Consider the following 13,222-nt stretch of genomic DNA (forward strand, 5'->3'; position numbering starts at 1 on the left):
AACTTGTGTAATTTGAGTATTATTTAGTACAACCACTCGCAACAATTGAATGAGTACTTGCGAAAAACTTGGCCAACAGTTATTGTACTTAGGCATAATAGATGAATATGTTACAGTGCAGTAGGGGAAAACAGAATAAAGACGCTCAGCCCCTCTGCTATTCTCCGCTCCCAAATCAACGTGCTTGTGTGTAGCAGGTGGAACGGCACATTGACACAACGCGGACGGCAACGCGACGCTTCTGTCGGAGCTGAGCTGTGATGTGCTGTACTTTTCCAATTAGCTCTACAGACCACCGGGAGAGGACAGTGTGCCGGACCAGGGATACCGCAGTTATGGTCATGGATAACTTTTACTCTGGATAGGAATAACAATAGAGGTAATGTTTCGTTATACTTTCCTGCACTTCTTAAATGTCCCACAAGGTGTCGCTGTTTTATATATAGTGGTTTTATACACCCGTTCTGGGAGAGCTTTGAGCTTTCAGTAATTTCACAGACTTGTAAAAGAGCGTTGGAAGTTCGAACCCACCATATTCTCTAATAGTCATTAAGAATTTTATGTCGCATTCATTCGACGGGGTTGTCACTAAACTAACTATGCATTAACCTTATATGAAAGGTGTTGTGACTCCGTTTTAGGTCAATTAAATGTACATCAACTGTTGTCTAACAATCTATCTACACGGTATATCATGACGGTTGGAATAAAGAGAAACAAATCAGAAGTTATAGAAAATATACATATTTAATGTCAAATCATGAGTAAGTACAGTATTATTATATTGACCGAAAAGGCTGAGCGAAACACAACCAGAGTAGACGTACAGACACTATATAGAATTCATATTTACATTCGGTTTACAAACACATACAGACACTATATAGAATTCATATTTACATTCGGTTTACAAACACACAGACACTATATAGAATTCATATTTACATTCGGTTTACAAACACACAGACACTATATAGAATTCATATTTACATTCGGTTTACAAACACATACAGACACTGTGTATTTAATACACGCTCGCACCAACTATACAGTAAAGTATTCACATAACGTGTATCTTTCTACAAGAGACCATAGGAGGAGTAGAAAATTACCGTTCTGTTTTTAAGGAAAATCTACATTGCGTCAATGACAGTATATATCAGAACTGGGTGACATATATATATATATTGACTTAGCTTGAGTTAGCTTGACTTAACTTGACTTAGCTTGACTTAGCTTGAGTTAGCTTGACTTAACTTGACTTAGCTTGACTTAACTTGACTTAGCTTGAGTTAGCTTGAGTTAGCTTGACTTAGCTTGAGTTAGCTTGACTTAACTTGACTTAGCTTGACTTAGCTTGACTTAGCTTGAGTTAGCTTGACTTAACTTGACTTAGCTTGAGTTAGCTTGACTTAACTTGACTTAGCTTGACTTAGCTTGACTTAACTTGACTTAGCTTGACTTAACTTAGCTTGAGTTAGCTTGACTTAACTTGACTTAACTTGACTTAGCTTGACTTAACTTGACTTAACTTGACTTAGCATGACTTAGCTTGAGTTAGCTTGACTTAACTTGACTTAGCTTGACTTAACTTGACTTAGCTTGAGTTAGCTTGACTTAACTTGACTTAGCTTGACTTAACTTAACTTGACTTAACTTAGCTTGACTTAACTTGACCTAGCTTGCCCTGTACAATGCAACCAATGGAATAGTCTCATAAACTGCCAACTCCACCCACAGCCTGCACACTGTTTTGACACATGTATTTGACCCAGGTCTGACGTGTAAGTGGGGCGGGGCTAGAGGTCCAAGATCGGAGACTTACAGGCTGGCTGTTGAAAGCGACAGTACATTATGAAGAACAACCTTTTGACCTGGCTGTCGACATGACTGTTGTGTGGGCCAAGACCGGGTTGACTGGAGAGCCTGGGAGAGGGCAAGAGTCTGCAAACATCTACAAGGTCAAAGGTCAGAGGAATGAGGGGGGGATAGAAACACAGGTTTTCACCAGAACAAATACAACAGTGAGCAGGTGTTGCTTTCACCAGACATTTCTTTTGTGACGTGCAGCTGGAGAATTGTTGGACGTGCAGACATTGCACTTGAAATGATTGTAGGTAGCCTAACCGCTATTTCGGGAAATACCTCTGGAACAGTGAGAGGCTGTCTAAAACGGACCCAGGAGCTGTGTATGATCTCCTGAGGCCGTTTGAGTCAGAGTCTGTTTAAAGCTGACCCATGAGCTGTGTATGATCACTGAGGCCGTTTGCAGTAAGCAGAAAAGGAAAACTCTGTCGTTATGATACACTAAAGCACAACGTTTCCAGTTATATCAGATGCAGAAAGCTCATCCATTCTGTAAAAGTAGCTAAGTGCTGACTGTGAGAATCTCAATTGCATACTCCTCGCGTCCTCTCTCTTCGCACCCTCTCTCCTCGCCTCCTTCTCAAAACCCATTGGAGGAGAATGTCAGATGGGAGGGACATCTGGCTTTCTCATCCAATGGGTTTTGAGAAGGAGGCGACGAGAGAGGAACGCGATAAGTATACAATTGAGATTCTCCCTCATGAGACCAACCATACACCTTCAGGAAGATGTTGTCAAGAACATTTAGAGTCACGAACATATAGAGTCACCCGACTACAGTACAGTACAATACTACTGTCACGGAGGAATAGGAGAAACTGTCGTTGTGTCTGTGGTAACAGCGTTATAACCTGTAACCGCTGTAGATCAGGTCTGATGGTCGATACACGACGTTGTCTCTGGGACAGTGGTAGTGGCAGGCGCAGGTGTTGATGAACATAACGGGTTTCTTGATGGCTTCACCCTGAGCACATTGGAACTGCACCTGCACTGTCTCGGTGCTGTGGGGGGTGCAGCAACGCCCGTCCGTACACACACCACAGTACCGGGGCTTGTAGGTCAGCACACTGGTGCAGTTCTTATAGCTGAACCGGACGGGTTTCACCGCCTTCCTCATCCTCAGGCACTTGCTTCCTCTCTGAGGATTTAGAGGAGGGAAATGGTTGTCAGTCGGCGAAACACTGGAATACTTCTGTCCTGTATTTTTGTCAGAGCTCTTGTGAGTTTTGTTAGTCGGAAGATTTGCATTTAGTCTGAATGGCAAGTGGAACTTGAACTTCTATTCTGCTATTTAAATTCGTGATGTATTTTCCCTCTACAACTGTGCTTTGGGTTGTATTATTAGTATAGTAACAGTGGGTTGAGTATCCTACCATAGGAATATCCTACTGCTGGTATTAGTATAGTAACAGTGGGTTGAGTATCCTACCATAGGAATATCCTACTGCTGGTATTAGTACAGTAACAGTGGGTTGAGTATCCTACCTTAGGAACATCCTACTGCTGGTATTAGTATAGTAACAGTGGGTTGAGTATCCTACCTTAGGAATATCCTACTGCTGGTATTAGTATAGTAACAGTGGGTTGAGTATCCTACCTTAGGAATATCCTACTGCTGGTATTAGTATAGTAACAGTGGGTTGAGTATCCTACCTTAGGAATATCCTACTGCTGGTATTAGTATAGTAACAGTGGGTTGAGTATCCTACCTTAGGAATATCCTACTGCTGGTATTAGTATAGTAACAGTGGGTTGAGTATCCTACCTTAGGAATATCCTACTGCTGGTATTAGTATAGTAACAGTGGGTTGAGTATCCTACCTTAGGAACATCCTACTGCTGGTATTAGTATAGTAACAGTGGGTTGAGTATCCTACCTTAGGAATATCCTACTGCTGGTATTAGTATAGTAACAGTGGGTTGAGTATCCTACCTTAGGAATATCCTACTGCTGGTATTAGTATAGTAACAGTGGGTTGAGTATCCTACCTTAGGAATATCCTACTGCTGGTATTAGTATAGTAACAGTGGGTTGAGTATCCTACCTTAGGAACATCCTACTGCTGGTATTAGTATAGTAACAGTGGGTTGAGTATCCTACCTTAGGAATATCCTACTGCTGGTATTAGTATAGTAGCAGTGGGTTGAGTATCCTACCTTAGGAATATCCTACTGCTGGTATTAGTATAGTAACAGTGGGTTGAGTATCCTACCTTAGGAATATCCTGCTACTGCTGGTATTAGTATAGTAACAGTGGGTTGAGTATCCTACTTTAGGAATATCCTACTGCTGGTATTAGTATAGTAACAGTGGGTTGAGTATCCTACCTTAGGAATATCCTGCTACTGCTGGTATTAGTATAGTAACAGTGGGTTGAGTATCCTACCTTAGGAATATCCTACTGCTGGTATTAGTATAGTAACAGTGGGTTGAGTATCCTATCTTAGGAATATCCTACTGCTGGTATTAGTATAGTAACATTGGGTTGAGTATCCTACCTTAGGAATATCCTACTGCTGGTATTAGTATAGTAACAGTGGGTTGAGTATCCTACCTTAGGAATATCCTACTGCTGGTATTAGTATAGTAACAGTGGGTTGAGTATCCTACCTTAGGAATATCCTACTGCTGGTATTAGTATAGTAACAGTGGGTTGAGTATCCTACCTTAGGAATATCCTACTGCTGGTATTAGTATAGTAACAGTGGGTTGAGTATCCTACCTTAGGAACATCCTGCTGCTGGTATTAGTATAGTAACAGTGGGTTGAGTATCCTACCTTAGGAATATCCTACTGCTGGTATTAGTATAGTAACAGTGGGTTGAGTATCCTACCTTAGGAATATCCTACTGCTGGTATTAGTATAGTAACAGTGGGTTGAGTATCCTACCTTAGGAATATCCTACTGCTGGTATTAGTATAGTAACAGTGGGTTGAGTATCCTACCTTAGGAACATCCTGCTGCTGGTATTAGTATAGTAGCAGTGGGTTGAGTATCCTACCTTAGGAACATCCTGCTGCTGGTATTAGTATAGTAACAGTGGGTTGAGTATCCTACCTTAGGAATATCCTGCTGCTGGTATTAGTATAGTAACAGTGGGTTGAGTATCCTACCTTAGGAATATCCTACTGCTGGTATTAGTATAGTAACAGTGGGTTGAGTATCCTACCTTAGGAATATCCTACTGCTGGTATTAGTATAGTAACAGTGGGTTGAGTATCCTACCTTAGGAATATCCTACTGCTGGTATTAGTATAGTAACAGTGGGTTGAGTATCCTACCTTAGGAATATCCTACTGCTGGTATTAGTATAGTAACAGTGGGTTGAGTATCCTACCTTAGGAACATCCTACTGCTGGTATTAGTATAGTAGCAGTGGGTTGAGTATCCTACCTTAGGAATATCCTACTGCTGGTATTAGTATAGTAACAGTGGGTTGAGTATCCTACCTTAGGAACATCCTACTGCTGGTATTAGTATAGTAACAGTGGGTTGAGTATCCTACCTTAGGAATATCCTACTGCTGGTATTAGTATAGTAACAGTGGGTTGAGTATCCTACCTTAGGAATATCCTGCTGCTGGTATTAGTATAGTAACAGTGGGTTGAGTATCCTACCTTAGGAACATCCTACTGCTGGTATTAGTATAGTAGCAGTGGGTTGAGTATCCTACCTTAGGAATATCCTACTGCTGGTATTAGTATAGTAACAGTGGGTTGAGTATCCTACCTTAGGAATATCCTACTGCTGGTATTAGTATAGTAACAGTGGGTTGAGTATCCTACCTTAGGAATATCCTACTGCTGGTATTAGTATAGTAACAGTGGGTTGAGTATCCTACCTTAGGAATATCCTACTGCTGGTATTAGTATAGTAGCAGTGGGTTGAGTATCCTACCTTAGGAATATCCTACTGCTGGTATTAGTATAGTAACAGTGGGTTGAGTATCCTACCTTAGGAATATCCTACTGCTGGTATTAGTATAGTAACAGTGGGTTGAGTATCCTACCTTAGGAATATCCTACTGCTGGTATTAGTATAGTAACAGTGGGTTGAGTATCCTACCTTAGGAATATCCTACTGCTGGTATTAGTATAGTAACAGTGGGCTGAGTATCCTACCTTAGGAATATCCTGCTGCTGGTATTAGTATAGTAATAGTGGGTAGAGTATCCTACCTTAGGAATATCCTGCTGCTGGTATTAGTATAGTAACAGTGGGTTGAGTATCCTACCTTAGGAACATCCTACTGCTGGTATTAGTATAGTAACAGTGGGTTGAGTATCCTACCTTAGGAACATCCTACTGCTGGTATTAGTATAGTAACAGTGGGTTGAGTATCCTACCTTAGGAATATCCTACTGCTGGTATTAGTACAGTAACAGTGGGTTGAGTATCCTACCTTAGGAATATCCTACTGCTGGTATTAGTATAGTAACAGTGGGTTGAGTATCCTACCTTAGGAATATCCTACTGCTGGTATTAGTATAGTAACAGTGGGTTGAGTATCCTACCTTAGGAATATCCTACTGCTGGTATTAGTACAGTAACAGTGGGTTGAGTATCCTACCTTAGGAATATCCTACTGCTGGTATTAGTAGAGTGACAGTGGGTTGAGTATCCTACCTTAGGAATATCCTGCTGCTGCTAATGCTGGTATTAGTACAGTAACAGTGGGTTGAGTATCCTACCTTAGGAATATCCTACTGCTGGTATTAGTATAGTAACAGTGGGTTGAGTATCCTACCTTAGGAACATCCTGCTACTGGTATCAGTACAGTAACAGTGGGTTGAGTATCCTACCTTAGGAACATCCTGCTGCTGTTTGTCGCAGGGCCTGACGATGCACAGACGCGTCTGCTTGACCATCTCACAGCGGGGGTTCTTGTTGGTGACCCGGGTGGAGATGCTCATGCCACAGGTCCGAGAGCAGGCGCCCCACTCCGTAGTCTGCTCTATGCAGTTAGTACTGGGGTCCCACGAGTCAAACCCCACTGTCTCCTCCTGTCTGTAGGCTGTACGGGAGGACAGGGAGAGACACACCGGATGAGACAGATGTTGCCATGGGAAATACAGATTCACGCTAGATTGATTGATGGATGTAAGAATTACTGGTCAAAAGTGCATCAGAGGAAACGTATGTTTGGCTGGTATTGGGATCTGTGTGGTTTGCATAATTAATTCCCCTACATTGGTGTATAATCAATATACAGGTAATCCAATTCACAGTTCTATCGGAATTTCTTTAGGTGCCTAAAGTCCATTGATCACAGATTAAGAACGATCCAAGGTGCATCACATTCCAGAGAACATGAAATGGAATGTTTTGGCTCCAGAGTTCTACACAGAGGCTTCCGGGGATAAATCAACTTGCTCTGTGAGTCTCTCGCTCTGTACTCCGAGGCAATTCAGCATTTCCCTTCACACAGAGCCAGCCAGGTCAACCTAGAGGCATGCCAGAATCTGTCTCTTGACTTTGTGGCTTGCACCAGAGTATCAGTCACGTCAGAAGTAGAGAGAGGAACTGCGTCCCACGTGGAACCCTATTTGCTATGTAGTACACTAGAGACTGTTATTTTACTGCTACTCTTTAATTCATTGTTATTTGATATTTAAATTTTTATCTTACTGATGCTCTTTAATTATTTGTTATTTGTTATTTAATTATTTTTTACTTATCTATTTTTTACTTAACACTTATTTTTCTTAAAACTGCATTGTTGGTTAAGGGCTTGTCAGAAATTATTTCACTGTAAGGTCTACCTACATCTGTTGTATTCAGCATTTCCCTGTAAGGTCTACTACACCTGTTGTATTCAGCATTTCCCTGTAAGGTCTACTACACCTGTTGTATTCAGCATTTCCCTGTAAGGTCTACTACACCTGTTGTATTCAGCATTTCCCTGTAAGGTCTACTACACCTGTTGTATTCAGCATTTCCCTGTAAGGTCTACTACACCTGTTGTATTCAGCATTTCACTGTAAGGTCTACTACACCTGTTGTATTCAGCATTTCACTGTAAGGTCTACTACACCTGTTGTATTCAGCATTTCACTGTAAGGTCTACTACACCTGTTGTATTCAGCATTTCACTGTAAGGTCTACTATACCTGTTGTATTCAGCATTTCACTGTAAGGTCTACTACACCTGTTGTATTCAGCATTTCACTGTAAGGTCTACTACACCTGTTGTATTCAGCATTTCACTGTAAGGTCTACTACACCTGTTGTATTCAGCATTTCACTGTAAGGTCTACTATACCTGTTGTATTCAGCATTTCACTCTAAGGTCTACTATACCTGTTGTATTCAGCATTTCACTGTAAGGTCTACCTACACCTGTTGTATTCAGCATTTCACTGTAAGGTCTAGTACACCTGTTGTATTCAGCATTTCACTGTAAGGTCTACTACACCTGTTGTATTCAGCATTTCACTGTAAGGTCTACTACACCTGTTGTATTCGGCACATGTGACAAATAACATTTGGATCTGATTTGAGTGCAGATAGACTGAGTGCTTACCAGCCATGGCGAAGCTTCCCAAGGCACTGGCCTCTGGTTGGGGCTCACATACCCACTTCTCACAGCACTCCCCTGGGACCGCCACCTTCCTGGGTAGAGGGCAGTCTGGGCCCGGCAGCATCACGTCCAGGTTGCAGCGCGGCACGCAGGCGATCTGACCGTCCCTGCAGGTGCACTGATACTTGCAGCTAGGGAAGAAGGTCTCTCCGTTCTGGTACACTGAACCGTCCAACAGGCAGATGTCTCCCTCATGTGCTGTGGAAGAGAGCAGGACACAAGAAAAGCACAAATCATTATTTAACATTTTTCATTTCCAATACTCAAATCTGGATAAAATCCAAAATGTCATATGTTTAAGTGTTTGTGTCTTCAAATGAATGTGAATTGTCATCATCATCATCATCAATAGCTCTTAGATAGGGGCGGGGCCCCCGCTACCACTCTTTGTTTACCTTTGACCTTTTTCAAAAGGAGGCGAGAGAAGACGAGAGGTACGCAGGAGTTGAGCAAATCCAATTGAGACAAGGCCAGGGGATCTACCCCGTTCTGACACCTACACTAGAACATCACTGGTTCAATATAATTAACAAATGACTCACCGACACAGACACCTGTCCTCTGGTGTACATCGGCCGTGTAGTCGCAGTTCAGACCCCTGTGTGTATCACAGGGACTTATTTCCGAGCATACCTCTCCTTTCTGCCTTGCACAGACCAGACAGCATGCGCAGTCATCCAGAATCAACTGGACCCCGGGGGCGCACAGCGGAGGCTCCTGCGGACAGAGGCACCTGGTCTGACACACCTGCGCCAAGATCTGGGAGCAAATCTGGAGAGAAAAAAGGGAAAACTGTGTTCAAGTGTGACTTTTCAAAGTTGTTGCTCCTTGCTTTTCTATCCTTCACGTAATATAGTTTGGATAAGTCTACTCTGTAACGCCAACTGAATTTATTTACCTGTGTTGAAATGTAGAAAATGAAAAGGGTTCTCTCTGCAAGCTTAGACATCCTGATTCAGTGAAAGGTAGTTTTCTCTGTGTAGACTTTTCCCTCCTTTGTATCTTGCTGAAGCTCTGTAAATCCCTTTGGCGTGCTTCAGAAGTGTGTGCAGAGCCATTTATAACGGTCCTGTCTAACGACACAGTGACGCGTGAAGGAGGAATGGAGGAGGGGGAGGAGGAGGAGGAGGGGAAGGAGGAGGGATGGAGGAGGGGAAGGAGGAGGGGGAAGGAGGAGGGAGGGAGGATGGAAGGGGATGATGGAGGGAGGGAGGGAGGAAGGGGATGATGGAGGGATTAACCCCCTGGCCCTGGTAGAGTCTGGGAATTCTGACATCTGATTGGATCAGGATGAGACTCACATTTTCCTGTTAGATCCTGAGTTCTTCGTACACAGAGGAAGGCTATGTTACTAGTATTTAGAACACATAAGCTCATTTGACAGTTTTACTGCTGCTATTCATATCAATAATCAACATTTTTCATGATCATTCAAATGAACCTACTTCAAACTAGTTCCTCCGATCCCTGATTTTCATTATTGTGCTCATTACATCTCTGGAATTAAAATAGTTCTAGTTTGGCTGCAGAATAGATATCACACTGGTCGATCTGGTTTGGTTGCAGAATAGATATCACACTGGTCGATCTGGTTTGATTGCAGAATAGATATCACACTGGTCGATCTGGTTTGATTGCAGAATAGATATCACACTGGTCGATCTGGTTTGACTGCAGAATAGATATCACACTGGTCGATCTGGTTTGGCTGCAGAATAGATATCACACTGGTCGATCTGGTTTGGCTGCAGAATAGATATCACACTGGTCGATCTGGTTTGACTGCAGAATAGATATCACACTGGTCGATCTAGTTTGACTGCAGAATAGATATCACACTGGTCGATCTGGTTTGGCTGCAGAATAGATATCACACTGGTCGATCTGGTTTGACTGCAGAATAGATATCACACTGGTCGATCTGGTTTGGCTGCAGAATAGATATCACACTGGTCGATCTGGTTTGGCTGCAGAATAGATATCACACTGGTCGATCTGGTTTGACTGCAGAATAGATATCACACTGGTCGATCTGGTTTGACTGCAGAATTGATATCACACTGGTCGATCTGGTTTGACTGCAGAATAGATATCACACTGGTCGATCTGGTTTGACTGCAGAATAGATATCACACTGGTCGATCTGGTTTGACTGCAGAATAGATATCACACTGGTCGATCTGGTTTGACTGCAGAATAGGTATCACACTGGATGGTGGCTCCTTAGATGTCAGTCGGCAGTCAGTGGGCAAGAGGTTTCTCTTTGGAACGTTTGCTGGCTGCATAATTACAAATCTAGGGGGAAACTTAGATGGCTACTCCATCTGGGTTTTATCTCACGAGTTATGGTGTGGTGGGTGCCTCTGCCTGAAGTAGGACAAATGAGGCAACTGGCTGAATCAGCCCACATGAGTGACATCACCACTGTGTTTGCCAGTGTTTTAAAATACCATTTCTGAGTCTCAAACGGCACCCCAGTGTCTTCCAGTGTTGTTCAGCCTGGGCATGTTCTTTAGTCGCCCCTCTGTCTGACACATAGTTGGAGATGGGGATTTGTCCAGTTGGAGATGGGGATTTGTCCAGTTGGAGATGGGGATTTGGACAGTTGGAGATGGGGATTTGGACAGTTGGAGATGGGGATTTGGACAGTTGGAGATGGGGATTTGGACAGTTGGAGATGGGGATTTGGACAGTTGGAGATGGGGATTTGTCCAGTTGGAGATGGGGATTTGTCCAGTTGGAGATGGGGATTTGTCCAGTTGGAGATGGGGATTTGTCCAATTGGAGATGGGGATTTTGGCCAGTTGGAGATGGGGATTTGTCCAGTTGGAGATGGGGATTTGTCCAGTTGGAGATGGGGATTTGTCCAGTTGGAGATGGGGATTTGTCCAGTTGGAGATGGGGATTTGTCCAGTTGGAGATGGGGATTTGTCCAGTTGGAGATGGGGATTTGTCCAGTTGGAGATGGGGATTTTGGCCAGTTGGAGATGGGGATTTTGGCCAGTTGGAGATGGGGATTTGGCCAATTGGAGATGGGGATTTGGCCAATTGGAGATGGGGATTTGGCCAATTGGAGATGGGGATTTGGACAGTTGGAGATGGGGATTTGTCCAGTTGGAGATGGGGACATGGCCAGTTGGAGATGGGGATTTGGGGATTTGGCCAGTTGGAGATGGGGATTTGGCCAGTTGGAGATGGGGACTTGGGGATTTGGCCAGTTGGAGATGGGGATTTGGCCAGTTGGAGATGGGGATTTTGGCCAGTTGGAGATGGGGATTTGGCCAGTTGGAGATGGGGATTTGGCCAGTTGGAGATGGGGATTTTGGACAGTTGGAGATGGGGATTTTGGACAGTTGGAGATGGGGATTTTGGACAGTTGGAGATGGGGATTTTGGACAGTTGGAGATGGGGATTTTGGACAGTTGGAGATGGGGATTTTGGACAGTCGGAGATGGGGATTTTGGACAGTCGGAGATGGGGATTTTGGACAGTCGGAGATGGGGATTTTGGCCGGTCGGAGATGGGGATTTTGGCCGGTCGGAGATGGGGATTTTGGCCGGTCGGAGATGGGGATTTTGGCCGGTCGGAGATGGGGATTTTGGCCGGTCGGAGATGGGGATTTTGGCCGGTCGGAGATGGGGATTTTGGCCGGTCGGAGATGGGGACATCACTGATGACCTTGGTGGTGTAATGTAAGACTCCGGGGAGTTCATTAGCATTGTCTGTTTGCCAAATGGCACCCTTTTCCCACTTCTGACACTATGGGCCTTGGTCAAAAAGTAGTGAACTATGTAGCAAATAGGGTGCCATTTGGGATACTATGTGTGCCTATAAGTCAGCATGATGAGCTTGCTTTGGATGGTGGCTGTGCAGTGTGCTTTGTAGTGACCAACCAATGTGTTTTATGAGGTCCGATTCTGATCTCTGAAGGAACTAAACTCACTGGTACCGATATACAGGTCTCTGCCAACATACCGGTTTACAGGGAAATGAAAAAGTGAAAACATTTTCCACACTGAGTCCTCAGAAATTGTTATCGAAAAGAGCCAAGAAATATGTTTCAAAGGTTGATTTCTTCTTTTATGGCAATAATAACAATAATAACAGTAATAACAACAATAACAATAATAACAGTAATAACAATAATAACAATAACAGTAATAACAATAATAACAATAATAACAGTAATAACAATAATATCAATAATAATAATAGCAATAACAATAACAATAATAACAATAGCAATAATAACAGTAATAACAATAATAACAATAACAATAATAACAGTAATAACAATAACAATAATAACAATAATAACAATAATAATAATAACAATAATAACAATAATAACAGTAATAATAATAACAATAATAACAATAATAATAGCAATAATAATAACAATAACAACAATAACAACAATACTAATAACAATAATAACAATAATAACAATAACAATAGTAACAATAATAACAATAACAATAATAACAGTAATAACAATAATAACAATAACAATAATAACAATAATAACAATAATAATAATAATAACATCAATAATAATAACAATAATAACAATAATAATAATAATAACAACAATAATAATAACAATAATAACAATAATAACAAGAACACATCATGAGAATGACCCCGTGTTCAGACCACCATGAGATTCCCTTTTCTCATCGAATTTATTGAACCAAATCAAATCAAATCAAAATGTATTTGTCACGTGTGTCGAATACATCGGTTATCGCTGGAATTATTGATATATATTGAT

At 42.2% G+C, this 13,222-nt stretch overlaps 1 protein-coding gene across 1 annotated transcript; it reads right to left on the reverse strand.

The window, feature by feature from the left end:
• Positions 1-1,616: 1,616 nt before the first annotated feature.
• Positions 1,617-9,580, reverse strand: LOC116359231 (CCN family member 3-like). Its single transcript, XM_031811703.1, has 5 exons — positions 9,347-9,580; positions 8,991-9,219; positions 8,392-8,646; positions 6,671-6,882; positions 1,617-3,004 (listed from the first exon to the last, which is right to left on the reverse strand). Exons 1-5 carry the CDS (start codon positions 9,395-9,397, stop codon positions 2,711-2,713), a joined length of 1,041 nt encoding a protein of 346 aa, XP_031667563.1. The 5' UTR covers positions 9,398-9,580; the 3' UTR covers positions 1,617-2,710.
• Positions 9,581-13,222: the final 3,642 nt, after the last annotated feature.

The sequence above is a fragment of the Oncorhynchus kisutch genome, unplaced genomic scaffold (assembly GCF_002021735.2).
Source record: "Oncorhynchus kisutch isolate 150728-3 unplaced genomic scaffold, Okis_V2 Okis02a-Okis13b_hom, whole genome shotgun sequence".
Taxonomy (NCBI): domain Eukaryota; kingdom Metazoa; phylum Chordata; class Actinopteri; order Salmoniformes; family Salmonidae; genus Oncorhynchus; species Oncorhynchus kisutch.